This window comes from Hemibagrus wyckioides, linkage group LG22 (genome assembly GCF_019097595.1).
Source record: "Hemibagrus wyckioides isolate EC202008001 linkage group LG22, SWU_Hwy_1.0, whole genome shotgun sequence".
NCBI classification, from domain to species: Eukaryota; Metazoa; Chordata; class Actinopteri; order Siluriformes; family Bagridae; genus Hemibagrus; species Hemibagrus wyckioides.
This window is the reverse complement of record NC_080731.1, coordinates 8354449-8376547: the sequence shown is the minus strand read 5'-3', so window position 1 is coordinate 8376547 and position 22099 is coordinate 8354449. Positions and strand designations below refer to the sequence as shown.

Here is a 22099-nt window from a genome sequence, read left to right as displayed (position 1 = left end):
TGAGGGTAAACACACAATAAGTCAGCGGCGTTAAGATATTGGCTACCTATCTCACTATTTGATCGATTTATAGTTTGCTGGTTGTTTGGGTGATTTTCTAAGTGCAATGATGAGAGCAATGCTCTGTAAGTTGGCACAGATATTAAAAGCTTGTCAGAAAAAAAAAAAAAAGATTATAGGATGCAAGTATACAGATATAAACGCATTTACCAGGAGAGCATCATTCGAGTAGTAAAAAGCAATTGATTTGATAGAGTATCAATACAATGTGTCTAGACTAGAAAATGATCCAGAATTGAATAAAAAGTCATTACAGTTGTCGGTGTGGTAATGATGAGCCGTCCAATTTATTGTAGTCATATTAGCATTTTGTCATTTAATATTAGTTAAAATCATTTCACCTTAATATACACCTTAATTAATTAATTTAATAGTAATTACTAATTACTAAGGACCTACTCTGGTAACACTTGATTAGTTACTGCTAAGTTAGAATTAATTAAAGAACTGTATTATAAAGTGCTTATGGCTTGGGCTGTTGATCAACGCTGCTTAGTTGCCACTGTTGAGCCTGTGGGCAAGACCCTTAACCTGAGTTAAAGCATGGATATCCAGTATGAAGGTTAGGAACCCATTTAACAAGATAGGAGAGAGCAGAACAGAGCTACTGATTTGTCTTGTGATAAAGGATCACTAGATATGCTTAAGCATGGCTAAACTGACAAACATTACGATTGGCCTAAAACAGGACAGCAGGTGTTTAAAAGCAGTAACATGAGATAATAAAAGTATACAATACAGCAATAAAAGCATCAGTGATGGTAGTTCAACTCCTCTCCTCTCAAGGTGTGCAAAAGTGTGCATCATATGCTAAGACCAGAAAGCTGAAGCACAAATGGTTTCTAGATTCAACCACAGGCAGAGTGACAGGATTTTGACTCACTACCAGGAAGCTGTTGCTTCCTTTACCCGCCATTTCAACCTCTGCCAAAACAAAATCATATGAACCACAAAGCTACTCTAGCACACAACTACAATACATCTTGTTCAGTTTTCGAGGCTGAAAACTGAGCACTCTTTAGTCTGCGTTCATGATATTTCTATTGAACTTTTCCTTTATGTCCACACACATTTAAAGAGTAACTCAAATTTCTCACCAAAGCGTCACCAGCTAGTAAACAGCCCAGCCTTTTCCCATAAAAACTGCCCAGGTGACGTCACAGAAAGCATGCAGATGTTTCCTAATCACTATCCTTCCTCTTTCCCCAGAATATTTTTGTCAGAGTAAGGGTACATCATTGCCAGATAACAGCTCTGGGCACCATCCCCTGGTTGTTTGAGAGAAAATGCCAGTCGTTTTGGCGGAGCGCGGACGCTCACAGACGGCACAGCCGGGCACAGATGGCACTAATGGACAAGTGAAATCCAACAGAGGGAGCGGGACCGAGCCGCAGAGGAAGCGTCATTCCAAATAGCTGCGGTGAAAGCCAGGCCCCCATACCATCTTCCACTGGGGCTACTGCTGCAGAGCTTCAAGCATAAAGAATTTAAAGTGATAAAATATTATAATTAGTTGAATCCCATAGAAAAACAATTGATTTTTATTATTATTATTATTATTATTATTATTATTATTATTATTATTATTATTATAAAAGTAATATATAGAAGTAGACAAGCATTTTGATTGTATTGTTAGGGAATTATTTTAATTACAATAAATGATTTTAAGCTCTTGGAGATATTTTTTATTTGTTTATTTCTAGTCTATTTAGGGTTAACTTGTTGAAATATCCATTTATGGCCAAGTACTAACCTCTTGGCAGAAGCAACCAGATTTCAATCTACAATTTAGAGGGAAGTTATCTTTTAAATGGGTTCTTATTGATGAATATTTTGTAGAAAACAAAAAAACAAAAACAAAGGTAAATGATGAAACCTGATTCATTAAAATGTTGTACATTATTAAGACGGCAAGTGAAATGACGAATCAGCTTCAGTAGGATAGAAAAAGATTCCCACCTACTGGTCTATTAATTATGTTAAATGCATGTGACACCCCAAAATTTTCCCTTATGTACATCTAATTTCCATCAAACAGGCTTCTCAAGATCTGAGGCAAAACTAGGGGTAAAAAAAAAAAGCCCCAAGAAAGAGCAGGGGGAAAAAAAGTATTTCAGTGAAGTTTAGCTAAAGGCAATATTTGTCCAAGATAAATAAAAAGAGATTATGGAAGCAGTTTAAGTCTCTTGGCATGTAGAAAACTGAATAATTTTTCAACCTCACTTACAAAAAGTTTTATGTGAGGTATATATATATATATATATATATATATATATATATATATATATATATATATATATATATATATATATTTTTTTTTTTTTTTTTTTTTTTTTTTTTGTTAGATTTTTATTTTAAGTCAAATGATCTGCCACATTATTTTTGTAATTTTTTTACAATATATTGTGGTCCTCTTATGAAAACTTTAGCGTTTACTGCTGAACAATGAAATATGACAAAGTATCTTACATATCATAAAATAGATATATTTGTTTTATGTATGTTCTGCCATTAATGGCAAAGAGCAACACTTTTTTTTTCTTTCTGCAAAGCTGTTACAGGAAAGAGACCAGCAGGCAAAAGTGCACTGATGTTCCACCAAGTCACTTCATGTATCATTATCAGAGTAAGTAAACACATCTGCTTCAGCCCTCTCAGCATGTCTGCTTACTTCTCCTGATTTCCTCTGTGAAAGCCCAAGACACTACAAATGAGCATCCAGGAAAAAAAGCTTATGGGCTTATCAGTGCTTTATACTGTCTCTAGGCTATGTCCTTTGCCATGGCTTGGCCTACAAAAAGAAGCTTACATGCATACAATCTCAATTCCAAAGCACATATCGGACAAGAAGATAGTAAGAAAGTTTCTCATGCAAAGAGCTCATAACCTAGGAGGACACAATGTTAAAATGAGTTCACTAGTCAACTGCGTGTGTGGGTGGGTGTGGGTGGGTGCGCAGTCCCCAGTTTGTCTTGCCATCCACCAACACAATGGTGGTCAGGGGTCGCATACGATCTTAGCGAGGGGGAAGAGCGAGTCATGCGACAAGGGCAGCGATAATTGGAGGGAGCTGTCAGGATGGAGCAGCGGTGAGTGTGTGCAAGAGTCCTGCCATTTGGACACGTCGGTGCACATGTGCCAGGAAGCCCGCCCTCCCATGGGGTGGCACACATTAAAGCCTGTGATGAGGCTAATGTGGGCAGAAATGGCTCTGGCACTCAGCCCATGCCTTGACCTATCAGAGCAGTCTCGATGTAAAGGCAAATGTACAGCTACTCTTACCACCTGATGTAAAGCTCAGATCAGCATCACATCCGGATTATTAGTTGTAGATTATCTGTTCATTATTAGCTGTAGATTTGTTAGGTGTAGTTTCTATGTTCAGTTTACAGAAGAGTCAAAATATCTTAATTTAATGATCATAAATGACCTTAATTTACTTTTCATTTATAATGATTTCTTAATCAAGACCATTTGTCCAGGTTAAAAGAACACACTACTCTAACAACTAGCATTTTATATCAAACATGTAATGTTCTACCTCAGCTATACCTACATTAAACCTTTATAAAACATATAAATAAGAATTGCAGAAATATAGAAAGAAATACAGGACGTAAATAATATAAGCCTTATGCCAAAGACATTTTTAAACATATGTACTGGTTTGTTGTTAGTACCCTAATTTGCATTTATCACACTGTTTTGAAGCACTATATGGAACTTCTACAACTTTCCTAAAGTGCAATTAATAAGGTTTAGGTAAAAGTAATAATTTGATCTATAATGAGAGCCAAAAATCTAGTACTGCTTTCACCAAAGGTTGTTGAAGATTGATTGACACCTAGTCCTTTTCTTGCTCTCTTGGTGCCTATGGAATAAAGTGATATAGCTGTCTGAGCTAGTCTGACCATTCTCCTCTCACCTCCACAACAAGGTACTGCTGCACACAGAATTGCTACTGACCTGGATATTTTTTTAATGCACTATTTTGTGTAGATTCTAGATGGTTATATGTGAATTATTTGAATTATTAGTTTGATTGTAAACATTAAGTCAAGCTCTCGACCTGTATCTGAATAAGTAGGTGCCTAGCTGTGCCTATTAAATTGGCTAGTGAGGATTTTACACCAATACATTTTTAAATGTTTTTTGTCAAAACTTTCACAACACAAACAACACAAAATCGATGTTAGAATGGAGAATGTTAATTCCTGTTTCGTAAGTCGTGTTGGAACATCAAGGGAATAACATAGTGTGTTGTTGGAGAGTGTTCATAACTCATGTCCCTTGTTTGTTTACACAAAAAAAAATATAACCATGCAAATCTAGCTTTAATTTATAACTCTGGCTCGTCTTAAGACGTTAATTCATTCAGTTCCCTTGCCAAAATTTTACCTCTAAATTATGACACGGAAAAGTTGTTTGTTATTTACTACCACAAAAGCACAGGAGTATGAAAATACACCCAGGCTGCTCGAGCTGCTATGCTCAGTAGAAAGCGTTGACGATAAAGCATCTTGTTGCGTCTACTGAGGAAAATATGCTTATCAAGCCGCATAGTAATGTAAGCAGTAAATAACGTGATTGCGGCATGGCCGCAGAGAATACGTAGCAGCGTGAAGCCGCCCTGGGCTATGCCAGATTATGGAGGAGGCATGAGGCTGTTTGAATTGGGTTAATGTGACCTGAGCTGCTCAGACAACACACTGGTGAGAGGGTACCGAGTGCTCCTACATTACTGCAGGAGTGTCTAACAAGGTAAAGTGGACACTGAGTAAACTCATTGTAGAATAGAACTTGCTGGCATGTTTTAATGTGTACAGACTCAGATTTAACTCATTGTTAAGTCTGACCAGAGATTATTGTACACACAAACCCACCTAGTATTCCAACTAACTAGTTCTGACACTGGCACTCCCAGTTAGACCTGAAGCTGTCTCATTTGCACAATCAGAGCCTCGGCTGTTTATAGTGATGTGTGCACTCCTGCCTCTTTTGCTCACCTCTTGACACAAAGATGTGCTGTGACCTTTATTACAGCAACTGCACTGACCTTCTGGAAAATAATATGCACCACAGACTACACATTAGCTATGGCGTAAAAACATTCCACCTCCACTCTTCTTCAGTCCTGTGTCTTCCTTCCCATCTGCTTCTTTTCAATCTCTTGAATTTCTTTTTCTTTGCCTTTATAAAGGGTATTTTAATGAATGTCGTTACACTCCTACTTGTTTGAATTTGGATATAAAATGCAAATTTATATGTATATATAAAAATATATATATATATAAATATATATATATATATATATATATATATATATATGTATATGCATATATATATATATATATATATATATATATATATATATATATATATATATATATATATATATATACCTTGAATTTAATGAATATTCATTGTAGGAAGAAGAGACTCTACATCCATATGGTGACTTGAATCTCAATGAATCATAACACATGGAGCTCATTCTACTGAAATTCCTGCAAGGAGCTAATCACGCCCTGGGACTTTCCTTCAAGACTATACAGGAAGTACTTAAGTATTTGACTGCTCTGGTGGTTACTGAGGTCCTTCACTTGCTAACTTGTTCTGTTTGTGAAGAAGTCAGCAAACTGAAAGCTAAGACATGGCACAATCTGGGCTAATGAGGGATCAAAGATCTTCATCAACCAGTTTCAACACCAAAAATAGTCACTCCGTGACTATCCATCATTGAATTGTAAATGGAAAGGAGAATCAGAACAACTTGAACAAATAATCAAACCAAAAGCTCCATGCTGGTTAAATGAGATGGAGAGAAAAAGTACACTACTCCAGCTGTTGTCTAGTATCCGGGCTCCTCTCCATACCCATATGTAGAGTAAACTGCTGAGGGGGTGTAACACAAGAGGAACAGGTGTTCCCTGTAGGTGGTGCCAAAAAGCAACCACAACCTTCACTGTACATCCAGAATCCGAGACACTGAGGTCCTGCCATGATGCTAGTGACTCCTGTGTGATCAGCAGGAAGGCATGTCACTGTGGCGAGCAGTAGAGCTGGATGTGAGGTTACAAACTCCAGTACTATAAGCTAGTTGATAGCCTGACAACAAACTTTGGTGACTGACGTAAAATAAGATGTTTACAGTACTCTTCTCCAATATGTTTTCTAAAACGTGTTGCCATTGTAATATGCTTTTAGGTTAAGAAATATACTCAATAAAATCATATGACAGTTAAATATGGATTTGTAAAGATTGCTCTGACATTTTAGCAACATAGCGATTACTATGCAAAACATGTTGACATATTCGGTTGCACGTATATTCGGCTGCGTCGCATGCGCTCACAAATAAGCATTCAGAACATTCCAGGGAAAGTTCAAACCTGAAAATCCCCCACAGCTACACCTCTGCTTCGTAGCACACTGTGGACCAGAGCTAACATGCCAACGTCCGCACATCCTCTGAGGGCACGGAGTCTGCATTCAGATATGCAGATGTCATGATAATGAGATGCCTCCTCAGACTTGCCTTGCTAGGACTGCAAATGTCTCTATCTGCAAGCGTGTGTGTGTGTGTGTGTGTGTGTGTGTGTGTCTGCATACATGCCAGTTTGTTTACCCCTTGAACCAAATACAGGCGGCAGCTTCACCCTACCTCTCATTCACTCCCTTTAAATGGAATTTGCTATGGGGAAATGCTATTTATTTCGCTATGGGCAAATGACAAGCAGGGCAAGGGCATTTGCTCAATGTTTTAATGCCACCATTCACCAACAGCGGGTGTCTAACTGCGGGTGTGTATGCGCCTGTGTGTGTTTGCAAACGAGGGGAGTGCGACTGCATGAATGTGAGAGTGTGTGTGTGAACTGGGGGGAGGGGCGCCTATTAAATGGAGGATGACAGGGAGTAATTATTCTAATGCGCTACATGGCAGACTAAAGCGGAAGGCCTGGGCTGAGGTGTCAGCTGTGAGTCATTATGGCTGACACGCGCTGGATTCTGCAGAGGCAGCTGTCTCTCTCCCAGGTGGGCTGACAGGGGCCACCAACAGGGCCACCGCTAGAACTGGTTAGCTTGAGTCTTGTAGGTGGCGCACGCTGACTAATGGACAAGGTGTTGAAGGGCAACTGCCTCAATACTTTTTAGCCCTGAGTCCTGTGTGAGGACAAGATTGACACACAGCTCAAGTCTGGGTCTCTGGTTTTCACTGGATAAAAGACTGGACATGATTAACCTGAGTCTGATTTGTGTTACCCGCTGCCTGATGGACAAACCACAGGAAGTCATTTTTGAAAAGTCTTTGAAAAGTTACTGTGGAATCATTATGAATGTACTTAAATTTCAAGTTGAGGTGTAAGAGTCAATACTGGAATGGAAATTAAAATGATAATGTAATTACTATCTCAGCTACACAGCAACAATAATGATACTACTCCTAGTACTACTGATAATAATAATAATAAAATAAATATATAAATAGAATTTTGACAACAGAAAAATGGTAGGATATTGTTATTTGTATATATATATATATTATATTATATATTAAAAATTTATACTTTATTTATTTAGTTAGTTAGTTAGTTATTTAGTTATTTATTTGGCCTCTTGGTGGTCCAGTGGCAGGATCCCACGTGCTTATTGCTGTGGCCCGGATTAGATTGCCGGGGCAGGGAGCTAACTCAGCCACTGAAGAGTTAACTCTTAGTGCCGGTCCCAAGCCCGGATGAAATGGGAGGGTTGCGTCAGGCAGGTCATCCGGTGTAAAAACCTGTGCCAGATCAAACCTGAACAGGGAGCAGCCGAAAAGGAAAACATTTATTTATTTATTTGTTTTATTTATTTATTTGGATTTTCTAGTTTTCTAAATCAGGGTTTGAAAGATTTAGGATGTGAGTCAGTTGTCAGAGTCTGAGTTCCATAAAAGGTATATGTTATGTATAAACAACAACAAAAACGAAAGCAAAAATCACAAGAGCCCAGAAAAAAATGACTGTGTTAAAGATGCAGGACTTGGTCAGCAGAGATAGTATTAGTATTAAAGTGTGCAGGAATAATAGAAAATTAAAGTGAAATTTCTTTCAATTAAAAAGTTTCTATCAGTTTGGCCCAGTGCCATATTCTCAGTAAAACATTACTATGATGTATACTGTAGGTATGGTAACTTTTGTACTGGTTTTCAGCATGTACACAAACAAATTGCAGAAAGAAGTTGTTTCTCGTGAATTTCCGGTGCGGATTGCAAGCGCGGAAGCTGCACGATGACTCAAATCAGACAGTGCTGTTTTCAGCTTCTATATTTTCACACACCGACTGCAGATGCTTCCTCTTTGATCAGCTGACAACAAACCAGCTTCCCTGAAGTTATTATAAATAATATTAAACCTGACACAGTCATAACATCTGTCTAGTTCTGGGTTCTAGACTGGCTTAATTCTGTCTACAACTTGATCTAACAGCTGGGGTCTGTTACATGTCCATACAATAGTTGCACAGTGTGTTTCACTACAATCAGCTGAGCAAGGTATTCATGAAAATCCCTGAATCGTGTACTCGCTGAATAGTCATAATTTCTCCCCTAAAAATCAACATTTTGGGATTCCAGAGATTTTACAGTATGACAAAAGATAAAACCATCAGGTCAGATAATGAGGTTACATTTGTTGCCTTCGAATGCAAGAGATTTATACTGCAGCTGATGCGTATCATTAAGATTCATTAAGGGGAGTAAAAGTGTGCACACACACACACACACACACACACAGACAGTGTGCAGTGTATCTCTGCTCCCTCACTCCCTTCTCTTACATTAATGGTAGTTTGCATCAGGTTGAGTGAAAACATCAGATGTCATCAGTGGCCTCATCCTTTATCGCTTTCTTCAGTATAGACAGAGTAACCTTCAGAAACCTGCTGACCACCGTCTTACATCTTAATTAGTGCCGGTGTCAGTCATGGATAGTTTCTCTCATCTTAATTTAAAAAGACAGAGAGGTGGAAAAAATACCATTCTACGTCACCGTTGTGTCGGGATGTATAACAGCAACTTAAATAACTGACGCTATCTGAAAAATATTTTCCGCAGAGCTGCGAGACGGACGCCTTTTTTAAAAAGGTCGGGAGCGTCTGATGGGTTGCAACTAATAAGACCACAAGAGAGCATCTGCATCTGTGCACACAATGAGTGCGATTCAGGACTACTTACACGTTGTTATGAGACTTGTAAACACAAATTACAGGAGAGAAAACAATGCCCCTTTTGTAGGCTCTTTTTGTACGTCTCTCTCTTGTCCAGACGAACCTGAAAGTCCATGACACTGAGCTATTCACTCGGTAATGATATATGGGACAAGATGACCTATAACTCATTAAGGCTGACATCATCATTAAGGTTAGATTATAAACTGTTACCATTAGCATCATAGCCATCCATAATGATGATGAATGCCATATTGATTGTAATTTATACCTCTTTTCTGCCATATCATAATATTCCAGCCCAATGAATAGGAGATCTAGAAGGGCAGTGAAGAATTTTGTCTTTTTTTTTTAGTAACTTGTGTTCCTAAAGATGCTCTTTGTAAACTTTCTTTTTTTGTTCATAACATCTACAATAAAACTATGAATCATGTAATGACCTAATATTTATAGAAACTTCAAAAATCAATGCAGAAAATGGTCTCCAAAATTGGACATCTGCCTGAATCTGATCAGGACACTCTGATCATTTATTCAGATTTGGGAAATAAAATAATTAAAATATAAAAATAATAAATAAAAGCAAAATTCCCTCTGGCTGTGTAACAGTTAAAATCTAGCTCATATTCTAAATGTGCTTCAGTGTCCAGTCTGAAAAGGTAGACAAGGGTGGTGCTGTAAACTAAAGTTTAAAAACTGACAAAAAGTAAAATATTTCATGTCCTTTCTGGTTGTAACTAAAATCGACAATATCAGAAATATTTCTTTTGCTTTCTGGAGTCACACGATCACCACATTTGTGCTTGTAAATCGGTGCTAGTGCAAATCTTTTCTTTATGAAAATATTCTTTTGTAAACACCATTTTTTTTAAAAAAGGAAAAATGTATTTCTAAAATGTTACAAAGCAAACTGAAATATTATTTAATATTTTTTATGACCAAATGATCTGTTGAACACAGAATTAAATTTTATATCACTAAAAAATACAAATACATTATTTTATCTCATAAAATTATCCTGTAGTTTTTTTTTAAAATACTCAATAGATGCTCAGTCTTAATACTGTGCAGAATTCGCTCGCACATTATACTGTAATTGTTGCATAAAAATAATACACGAAGCAGCGCAAAGTTCTATACATCTACATATACAAACATATTTCCCATTTCATCACATTAAAAATTCAAATGATTCAGAAGAAGAGCAGAAGGCATTATAATACATTACTGATTCGCTGTGTGATTTCTGTGCAAGTCTGACACATGGAGACATAAATCTGTGCAACAAACCGGCCCACAAAAAAAGCTGACATTAACAATAACGCGAGTTAATTGCGAGCGTGATTCCTCGTTTTACTGCGGTTACTAGTCAATATAATAAAAAAAAATAATCAAAACATACATCAGATCTGACTGAGTAAAGGGGAAATCGAAGCGGAAATCTGTGGGCACTGACCCACAAAAATAATCACAAGTCAAAGATACACCAGCAAAAAAAAATAAAAGTTTAAGAAAAATTTTTAAAAAATGGCATAAAATGTTCCCCGGAAAACAAAATCAGCTGATTGTGAATCTTCCAAAAAAATAAATATTAAAAGGAAAATATAATAAAAAATTCATCAGAATTGTTATTCTGGAATTCATAATAGTAGTAGGAGATATCACCTTTAATTTCCTACAATGAATAGTAATAATTAAAAATCATGTCATTATAAATCATTATAAAACAGTACAAATACTCCAGCAAAACAAATATGCTAATTTCTTCCTAGGAAGTGTAAGTGGTTAAGAAGTCAATATCAGCAGATTCGATCCTCTTTCCCCACAGCTCAGACCATCTTATTCTCTATTTGCTTTCCTCAATCCCTTCTTTCCAGAGCCACATTTCCAAAAACTGACGTGGGCTCACTGGGGTCCCCCGTCTAATCCTGTTACCAGCAGGCCTGGCTGCGCGGGGAGCCTTGCAGCTTAACACGGCGCACATTACCAAATTTACAACCAGCCGCCCGGACATCTGCCCTACTTTTCTGCAGTTCGCGTGCCGAAATATATCGAATAGGAAAAAAAAAGGAGGGGGAAGTTCTAATCTGGTTCAAAGAACGAGGGGCCATTTCGTTGGAATCGGCAAGCCCCTGCCACCGTTAAAGCTGTCACTTCTCTTCTGGGGCCGAAGCGGCTGAATGAAAGTGTCAGCCTTCTACATGCCGCTTGTTAGTGGGAACTGGGAGCGTCCACTGATAACGCTAATGAGGAGGCCTAACACACCTATTGTTCCCTCGAAACCCCCCCCCACACACACACACACGCACCCAAACACAATTCTCCCATTATAGCATTTCCACACCAGCTACTTAAAGGCAATAAAAGGCCAAGGAGGCTGAGCGGAGGTGATTGGGAGAAAAAGAGAGAGTGAGTGAGGTGGAGGAGTCAAACTTCGGTAATTGTGTTTGTGCTCCATCAGCCGCTTTAACTCTTCTTGTGTGCAAACGTCGGCTCCTTTTCGAAACACTTCATTATTTGTGATGCTCTGGTTTAATTCCAATTACCCTGTTAATTAGAAATCTCATGCTCTCTGATCTAGGGTACTTAACACCATTTGCATTTTTTTTTTCCCGCAACAAGAGTGCTTTCAGTTCATCACTGAGTCAGTTCATTATATTTAATACAGCACGGCATTTAGTATATCGTTTGTCGTGAAATAATACACTGTTAATATATTCTGTTGTGTATTTACAAACAGTTATTCGTCTCTGTTGTTAGATCTTTTCCTATTTAGCTGCCTCCCTCTCTTTTTTCGCTTTATTTTGATGTAAATACCTAGTGTGTCGTCCAATTTAATCAGTAAATTAATGCTAATTAATTTGCATAACAAAGGCTGTAATGGAATACTGAATGCAATAATTCAGGGAGAAAATCAGGATCTAATTGAGCAGTTTCATTAATTTCCTCACAGCAAAAAAATGTGGAATAACATGAAAGGCTAAATATTTCTATGACAAGAATGTGCAAAGCCATACAGCTGATATAAGGAGGCAGAATTTGCCTCGACTTGTAAATTCGAACCGTATTTACAGCACTGCACCACAGCGTGTGACTCTGCTGATTAAGAGGCTCCTTGCTGAAACTGTCAGGCTTCAGTTCATACTGCTCCAGCTAGTTCATTAGGACTCGAGTTCTCTCACTCGTCTGGGCACAGCACAAACAGTCCAGTATTGTATATGAGTGCTCATGCCCCGATCCAAGCTCTTACACACTGCCACGGCTAAATCTGGCCATGTGTGTTAAAATCTCAATCTGGCCATGTGTGTCTGAGACCTGAGGGACTCGGCCTGCCAGCCCAGCGACTTAATCTCTTGCTTTTCCTCTCTCGCTGCTACCCTCCTCCGCCAAAATGCTCTTTGCCCATGCCAGTGCTGCTACCCTTGCATCTTCAACGCCCATCCACCCCCTCCTCTAATGGCATTCTTCAAGAGCTGGGCTGCATCTCGCTGCCCGCTCGCAGTCGCTTAATTAAAATGCTCCTGGCACACTGTTTATGTGACCGATGGCTGTTAAATTAAGACACTGTCACAGTGGGCTGCTTTTTAACCCCCGCTCTCTGGAAATCGTGATTCTCGGAATCACGATCGCTTTTGTCCGCAGTTAAAATTTCTAGCATTTAAAAAAATGTAACCCGCCTCGTTACAAGCGCTTCCATTAGGAGGCTACAAGTCCGTGTGAGCTAATAAGGTGTTCATTATGTGCGGAATCATTTTAATAGGGTTACGGGGTGACACTAAAGTGACATTATATGTATGCATTGAACAGTTTGCAGTTTGTCCAGAAAATGAAATGTTTCTCAATAGCTGTAGATTTAAGGGATGCCCCAGACTCATGAGTCAATCCTTTCCTTAAATTTGTGAGAACAGAAACTAGAAATGATAACTATATGGAGCCACAACAAAAGCTGTGAGCTTTGCAGAATTAGACTGAGCTGTTTCTGGGAAATGGACCTTCAGTGAAGTCTTAATCATTTTTTCTTCATACTCTACGGGGAATTTAAAAAGCCACAAGTCTTAAAACACGCATCCTCAAATAAGCACTCCTTTTCTCTCAGTTTGTGTGCGGTGACTTTGCCATTCTGCGACAGATCGCCAGGGTTAATGTATGTTAATGTATCGTTTATAAAGGAGCTTGTTAGCGGCTTTTTGTAGGCTGCTGCTTTGTAAAACAATAGCGAGCCGGTCGGATTGGAGGCGGGCAAGAAAGCCAGGCGGCCGTTCAAAAGGCGCTGACGCTTTCCCCTACCTGCTGTCCCCGGCCGCTCTTTTCCGGAAAAACTCAGCGGCAGATGTTACGGCGCTAAGTTGGCTCTGAAGTGCCTCCCTGGCTCCCAGATCTCCCCAACAACACAGTCAAAGTGCATTAGATCTCTTTATTTGTGCCCCGGGCAAGTGCAGCAGTGCAGCTGTGTCCATCTCCCGCTCTACCTTTGGTGTTGGAGCCCCTCAGGCGGTAAAATGGGAGACCAGTAAGTACTTGGACTGCTTATAAAACCTACAGCTGCTGAGAATCCTGCAGTCTGGCTACAGGCAGTGTGTGTGTGTGCGTGTGTGAGTGTGTGTTGGAGTGGGGGTTGAGTGAGAAACAGGGGAATGGTGGGAGGGACCCCAGGGTCCAGGAGCTGAACAGATGTCTGCGACAACCTGCTTCCTTACACCTGTATGAGTCCTTGTAACCCGGCGATCCAGCACTGAAAAATTCATGACCCCGGAGGGTTCCTGTCGGCCATCAAAGCCCCCACTCTCTCTCTCTTCAGGCGGGGGACTTCTTGAGCTTTGATAACGCTCGCCTGGGCACAGTGCACCTGATGAAGCGCTTTAAAGTCAGTACGCTCAAACTGTGGCCTCGGAAAGCGTGCCAGGGACCTGCTTAGAGTCTTCCAATAGCTCTGAACGTTCCCCAGGGTTGGGCTTGCTCTGCGTTGTTGAGTTTTTAGGGTTTTGTTTAGAGAAAGGTCATGAATAGTGGCTCAAACTCTAGCTTTGTGTGGGACTCTTTTTTTTTTAATCCTGTGCCCACATTGCTTCAGCAGGCACTTTTCTCTACTCCAGTTATCTTTCATTGTACTCGCACACACTGTTTTCTAAATATCTGTTGTTTTTTAATACTCACACGGAGCAGAACAATTTAATTCAAGTGCAAGGTTTAATCTACTGGCAAAACCAAGCCCGAACAAACCAACAGTGCATGTGAATTTTACACACAGTGATGTTGTGTAAAGAATCTCAGCTCTTGCCCTCATTCTGTAATAGTCTTTTAAATGCAATCTCACTCAGTAGAGCATGTGCCTTCTGCACAACTTTGTTGCACTGGTAACGTGCAGTTAAAGAGGGAAAAAGAACCCTGCAGCGGTTTACCGTATTTGGGTGTGAATGTCATCCTGCTCTGAGTGTTTGCAGCTGTTGTGTGATGTGACACACACACACACACACACACACATACACAACTGTATTTCGAAATCCGGATTCTTATTCTACACATAATTTCCCTGGCCTTGAATTTATTTATATATATTTATATATCAGACTGCACGTTTATGATCATGTTCCAGGTTTATCAGTAACACTTTGACTTCAGGTTTGTGAAAGTCAGTAAAGCTTTCTAGGTTTCTGTGGCCTACCTTATCTGCAGAAGTGGGTCGCATGAGGGAAACCCGATCATACTGTCTCCGTAGAAGAGCCCACAGTGCATCCAGACGACCCTGTGTGTTAAAAAATAAATAAATAAAAAGCTAACTATGAAGTATTTAAGCATTACCTGTTCCAAAATAAGGTTTATTCATTAACAACTGCTATAAAAATAGTTACTGTAAACAATAGTAAAATATTAAATAAACTATATCTCAGTCACAGATCTCAGTGTTAAGACATGCCAATAATTAACAAAGCTGATGCTAATATTGAAGTGTGGTTGATAACTGATTACAATAAACTGTATTTTAATGCATTTACGGCATTTAGATTTAATTTGCACTGTTTATTTAATGTTTATGTAAATATTAATATGATCTAATTTGGTCTCTTTTCTGCATGCAGGCATTTCATGATCACGGGAATTGTTCAAGAACATCATTTTGTAACTGTGTTATGGATTGGAATTGTGTGTGATGTGTATATATGAGTTAAAGGCATGTATGATGATCTCACCTTGATTGGAGTGTACCATTTCGTTTCAGATTGATGGTAAGCAGGTGCATCTGGTTTGGGTTTTTTGATCATCGGCTCTTCCGCCTCTTCAGGTATAGAAATCACTGCGTTCTTGGCTTTCTCCAGTCTCGCTCCCTCCTCTGTTGAGCCTTTCTCACCCCAGCGAACCTGGAAAACACCCCCGGTTGTCTTGGTTATCTCATTTAAAGGGTAATTCAGCTCTTCCAGAATAGAATGTTTGATAAATGTTAAACACTTTAATGTCTCTAATGCTTTAATTCATCACGTCTGTCATGGTGGTAAATCCTCCATCTTGCAAACTGGGTATGAGTTTCAATGAATGGGCCACACAGTAGGTTAAGCCAGTACAATACAAAACAGCTTTTAAGTATCACCTCTGGATATCCTGAAGAGTTTCGAGAGGGGGGAAAAAATGAAACAAAAAAGAAGATCTCTCATTGAATAAAATATTCCCCATGCCATAAGTCTCCCTAGCCGCTTTCCATTTAAAGAAAGAGTACAGTTTGATGTTAGGAGCACCTCTCCCCAGGTCCACAGAAGTCTTTCAGAAATGGAGATGGGGCTGTCTAGATGAATAAAAGCTTTGTGCATTAAAGAAACAGGAAAAGTGGTGGCGCTCAGGATGCCATAAGTCTGGCGCTCACTCTCTCAGACTCCTGGGGAAAAGTTTCCGAAGCTTTTTGGAGGGAAATCATAGAGACGCCACCTATTCATGGGGCTATGGAGAAAGACTAGCAGAGCATGGCAAGCACCTCTTAAAATGCCACTTCCTTTTGAGAAGGAGACAGCAGTGAGGAGAGCATTATGGCTGAACAACAGGGACTGACAAGATGGGCGTCTGTGAGATGAATTCATTAAGCTAGCACAGCGGATCTTGAACCTTTATCATCAACATAAGTTAAGAGAATAGGACTTGGCAGAAGCCGAACTGGCAGGAGCCTGTCATCTTAAAGGCATCAGTCAAGGTGTCCTAGATCTAAAAAGACTTCTGTTGAAAACTTCAGTGCTCTGGTTCTTTTATATGGATCAAATTATAATAATGCACTTAAAACAATGATTTTTTTTTTTTTTAAATCCTTAAGTCTGGTGATCTAAACAGTTTAGCAGACAGAGGGCCAGAATTATGTGGGAAATTGTGCCAAAAAAGAGCCATAACTGCATGTATTCTTTACACATATATTATATCTCAGTTAATAAGCATCTAGCTTATTCAGGTTCATGTTCAGGTCTGGAAATTCATTCAGAGAATGCGAATATATCCAAAAGGTAATGCTTTAAGACAATAAAAAATTACTCTTGCCATCTTGAATTTAATGTGTTATATGATGGCCAGAAGTACAAAGTAGTTTGAGTCTATTTTTAACCATTATTCAGTCATATTCTCCATGAAAACCTGGCATTTTGTATGAGGCTAAAAACACACAATTTTGTCACTGTGCACACAGCAGTATGCAAAGTGAGCGCTTCTCCTTCATGCATATGTATTTGAGAGAAGATTGCTCAAAATGTGGGAAGTTGGTGAAAAAACAGAGGAAGTGAAACTGATTATTTATTCAGTTCTGTGTCTTATTGTGGTAGAGTTAGCCAGTTTTGTGTGCAGTTTTTGTCCACCTCCAGAGAATCAGGTGAAACTTTGCCTTTAATGCACAGAGCAACACACAGGCTGTAATGTTGCCAGATGTATACTTTACCCACACTATTGGGATTTTTCTAAAAGGCTAGAGCATTTTATATATTTTTATTCTTACAAGACTACAAGATGCTTTTGGTAAAGAAAATATTTAAAGAAACTACATATTTTACTATGTAAAATAGGAAACGTTTGTATTTTTGGCAAAAACCGATCTAGCATCACTTTCCATAGCACACATCAGGAATACATAGATCAAGTTGTGTCATATTGAAGAAATACAACACATTAAATAAAACCTTTGTGCTACTTTTCCAGATGTTATAGGAGTAACTGTTAAAATAGAAATAAAAATAAACGCTTGTCCCCATAAAAACCAATTAGAAATTGTTTCAGACATTAAACATAATATTGTTTACTTGTTCTGACCCACATACACATTTATATTTATGGTATTTGGCAGATGCACTTATCCAAAGCAAGTCTTTATCAGTGAATACATCCTGATACTGGTTCACAAGCTCACAGAGTAAGAATACCACCAGTCTAAAACTATGTGAGAAGCGAAGGTAACTGAGGTTCTTTATTAAAGGACAGCTTCATTCTTCATTACTGAATGTGCATTTCCTGAGCATTTTTAAAAACCTATCTGGTCGACCAATTCCACTACGTCACACTTCACCCACATAAACCCAGGTGTATTTTGCATGATGAGCTCACTCTTACACCCTCACACTGCAAGCATCTGCATCAAGTTATTCTGCAGCTAGCCTTGAGTGTATAAAAATCGAACTGTGTGTGGATTCCTTTTTTCCTTTTCTCGTTTTACCTCCATTCGTTTGATACCCCCGGCTCCTCTTCCTCCATAATAAGAAGCATCCACGGTTGGCCATTTCTTCTTGGGAAGTGGACTCTCCTCTGGTTGCTTGAGAAAGAGAGCATTAACAGTTCTTTTCAGTGCATAGTTCATAACAAATCAGACTTAGTACATAATGAACACATAATTAACTCAAGAAAAAAACAGAGAAATATTATATTTTTTGTACTAACAGGTGGTGGAGGAGGAGGTCTTTGAGGAGGTGGGTCTTTAATAACCTGGCATGAAACAAACAACAGTTTAATTATTTTCAAGTAGCAGACACAGCCAGAAATAATGAAATAAAACATCAGGCCTAATGAACATGTTCAGTATGCAGAAACATTGTTCTTAGGTCCTCGCACAGACTCAGAGGAGCAGATTTACAATTGAACAACTGGAGCCCAGCACCTCCTTGTACATTTGATTACAGGGCTGTGCTTGTAAACCAACACAGCGGGCCCCTGGTGCAAAATAAAGAAAAGCTCAAAATCAACTTGTTGACAGGGGAGTCTTTGGGGTGAGCATGGCAGCCCGTTTATCTTTTAATTAATTGGATGAGGTTCAGCGCTCCCCAGCAATCCCCCAATCATAAAGTCCTAAGGAGTTAATTAGCTCCAATGATATGCAGAAGGGAGGCTCAGGCTGCACTCCAGACCCTGTCTGGTAGAAGAGTGCCTTGTCCCCTGTGAAAGGAAGAAGCACGTGTGCACACACACACACACATGTGCACACACACACACATCCTGTCAGAATGAGCAGGAAACAGTCTTTCTGCAACGTTGTTTGTGACATTATATCTTGCCACGGTCAAATGTGGGTCAAGGAAAAAAGGTTTTCACTATTTGACGACTCAATGAACACATAAAAGTGCTTTCAAAAGGTTAATTTCTTTTATGACTTAAACTTGCAGTACATATTGGACTCCTGGCAGATATGTTCTCAGCATCTTCCAGCTCTTTACTCTGTACATGCCCTCTAAAGCAAGAATCAGTGCTTATTCGTGAAAGATGGATAGGCCACCACATTGAGGTTATGCATTTAGGAAATTAGTTTTCAGAAAGAAAAAAAAAACCCTTCACTTATTATTACAAATCATAGGTCAAGCAGCTGTTTCACTCCCATTAAAGCCCACTGATACCATTACACCAATGTTGTCATTATATTAATGGAAAATGATCAATTAGACTTAATTAATTACACTCTGACTGTTGGCAAACCCGGGAACATGCGCTGGTAGGGGCTCTGCATAGCAATAATTAACATATTTTTAGGTTGAACCTTTGGCTAAAGGATTAACTCTTTTATTGAGCAATTAAGCAGGAGATTTTTATTTCCCTAACATATTGTGGGATAAATAAGGCATTATACAAATCACACCCTGGGCTGTTAGGTTTTCAAATACCTGATGGACAGATGTGCAACAGACAAAAACCCTCGGAAAAGCAGCGCTGTAATTAAATTCCAAAATCACTAAATACTTAGCCATCTGACTCTTGCCTGAGTGGCTACAAGCCACAACTGCAAAATCAACCAATCAGGTGTCACGCAGACAACAACCCCATATGGCTTTGGGATAACTGTCCAATTGAAGTTTATAATCTGTTGGTTTCTTTTCTTTACACATCATGCTTTGTCAAGCTGTTTCCTGGCTTCAACTGATCGCAGATGTGGCAGCTAGCACATTTCCAAATAGGAACGAGGCATTAACACGAACTTAACCTATTTGTAAGAAAATATTCGTTTAATACTATGGGAAGGCTTGGTAATATGGACATTTCTAGATGACGTAACGCTGTTTACATGCCGAGAGAAAAAAAACTTCTTATGTTATTTTGATGTATAGACTTAATTCTGTCACACTACAAATGTTAGAACATTATTTGGCCTTGCATATGCCTTCAAGTCCAAAAAATCAAGGCTAACTCACTACACCCACACTCAAACTGACCTCCAATCTGGCAGCGTTGAGTATCCCACGAAAAATGGGAAAAGGAAGGAGGGCGGGGGAGGATGGCTTGATGCTTCTGAACATATCTGACTGCTGAAAATCTGGCAGGGCTGAGTTTAAATATTAACAAAGCACACATGGCCCTTCTCTTCTGCCGGAGGTCCCTGATGGAGGGGAGCAGCAGCTCCTCGACTAAGACAAGCAGAGCCTGGTCCAGACATGCTGCAGGGGGTTTACATTTTAATGCCTTTGTTGGTTTTCCAAAATATGCTTCCATCTCATTCTGGACGAGCTCCCACCAGGTTCTCAAAGAGAGGTGGCGCATATCATTTTGAGCTGCTGCTGTGATGCTCGATTGCTATAGTTCCACAGTGTGCCATCTGTATAGTTCCCTGGTTAAGCCTCTGAAGTGTTGCTGATTTTCCTTCTTTTCAAAGTGACTACAACCTTCTATGAGGTTTGATTTTTTTTCCCCCCACGCATTTAATGGATTAATTTTTTACAGCTTTTCTGGATATGGTTAGAATAACATACTTTAGCCGAGCTGAATTTCTCAACCGTGTGGGGGGGAAAAAAAGGTGTTGGTTATTTTTCTATAAAAGCATGGATCTGATAGTAGTGCTGGATTAATGGCAAATCGCATGTTTTCAGTAAAAGGTAACCGAGTAATTCTGCATAATATAAGCATCTACCATGTGAAAGTGTTCTTATAAGCTTCAAGAGAATTTGAGGAAGCTTAAGTGCAAGAAGGAACTTGTTTTTCTCATATTACACAACATTAAGAGTAACTAAATCGCTTACTGTTGTGTACTAAAAGTAATAAAACTTCTGAACACCCCGTAACTAAAAGCTCTGTCAAATATTAATCCTTACTTATTGAACAAACAATAAATGAAACAAAAGGGTGTATCATTTTCTTCACTAAAACCCTGCCACAAACGGTTCATTCTGTTTTCTGGCATATGAAAGAACCCTAATCTCCTCCTTATGAAACACTGACACGAAAAAGAAATACAGGATGTGGGTTGGTTCCTCCTATCGTTGCAGTTTAACTGTGGCAATGCTTTTATCACACGAAAACCAAAGACGAGTACACAAGCAGAGAACCACAGCCGCAAGTGGCCTGTGTTCACCAACCTAGTAATTTTGAGATAATCTTGCTTGGTGAACATACAAGAGATTTTACTTTACAGCCAACTACCAGGTGAGGAAAAATTCTCTGCTGTGTTCTTTAAGAGAATGATGATCTGATCAGAATATTAAATGAGACTTTACAGAGGGAAGGCTAACAGGAGGCCACATGGCAAATGAGAAGAGATAATAATTAAAAAGACTCCACTGGGAAAATCACTGTTCAAAGCTTTATCAGGAGGCGAAATGTGGCCAGAAGTGTGTTGTTCATGTGATATTGTTACACTCACCACAGTGCAGCACAGAGGCCAGAACCACCACATGAGAGCCAGAGCAACAAGCAGCAACAGCACCAGGAATATAATGGCCACGATAGTACCATCCGACTGATATAAAAGAATAAATTAATATTAGTGGCATTTCAAATGTCAGGAAATGTACATACCCACTGTATATATCTTATATTTGGACTCATTCATTTCTGCATGCTATTCATTCATCTCACTGCTCTTACATTACATGTAATGCAACATAACAATGCATTTCCCTTTTTTTATTTAAAATATGCAAAATATTTCTCTGACACACTGTGTATTAAATCTGTAAAATATCCCTGCTATAGAAAGGCAAAAATAATAATAAAAAATTCCCCAAATTACACAACTTTCTCTTAGGTAACATCCGTCAAAATAAAACTTACACAAGATGTAGCAGTGATGGTAAAGGGACTCGTGACAAAGGACTTCCCACCATTCAAGCTGATAAGAACTTCCATTTGTCTAAGGAAATGTAAAACAAGACTCAAGATCTTCCAAATGACTTCATACTTTCACTTCACATTAAACAGAAATGTTATAGAAAGAATGAATGTGGGGGGAAAAAAGCAGCCAAGTCATAATATACGACACATAGAGAAACAAATCATACAATTACAGCAGTTAAGATGTTCATACTTAGTATAAATTGCTATTGCCATACTTTTTCAACTTTTTTGTTAAATCTTACACAGAATTATTATTTTTTTTTAAAAAAGACAAAAAAAGAGGATTTAT

At 38.9% G+C, this 22099-nt stretch overlaps 1 protein-coding gene across 1 annotated transcript in view; it reads right to left on the bottom strand.

Annotated features, from left to right (window-relative positions):
* Window positions 1-22099, bottom strand: part of antxr2a (ANTXR cell adhesion molecule 2a) — a 41428-nt gene that overhangs the window by 6781 nt on the left and 12548 nt on the right. The window contains exons 11-16 of the mRNA XM_058374937.1: window positions 21748-21826; window positions 21338-21433; window positions 18160-18204; window positions 17939-18034; window positions 15459-15626; window positions 14933-15013 (exon numbers count right to left, since the gene is read on the bottom strand). Coding sequence (XP_058230920.1) covers window positions 14933-15013; window positions 15459-15626; window positions 17939-18034; window positions 18160-18204; window positions 21338-21433; window positions 21748-21826 — 565 coding nt within the window. The remainder of the gene's footprint in view (window positions 1-14932; window positions 15014-15458; window positions 15627-17938; window positions 18035-18159; window positions 18205-21337; window positions 21434-21747; window positions 21827-22099) is intronic.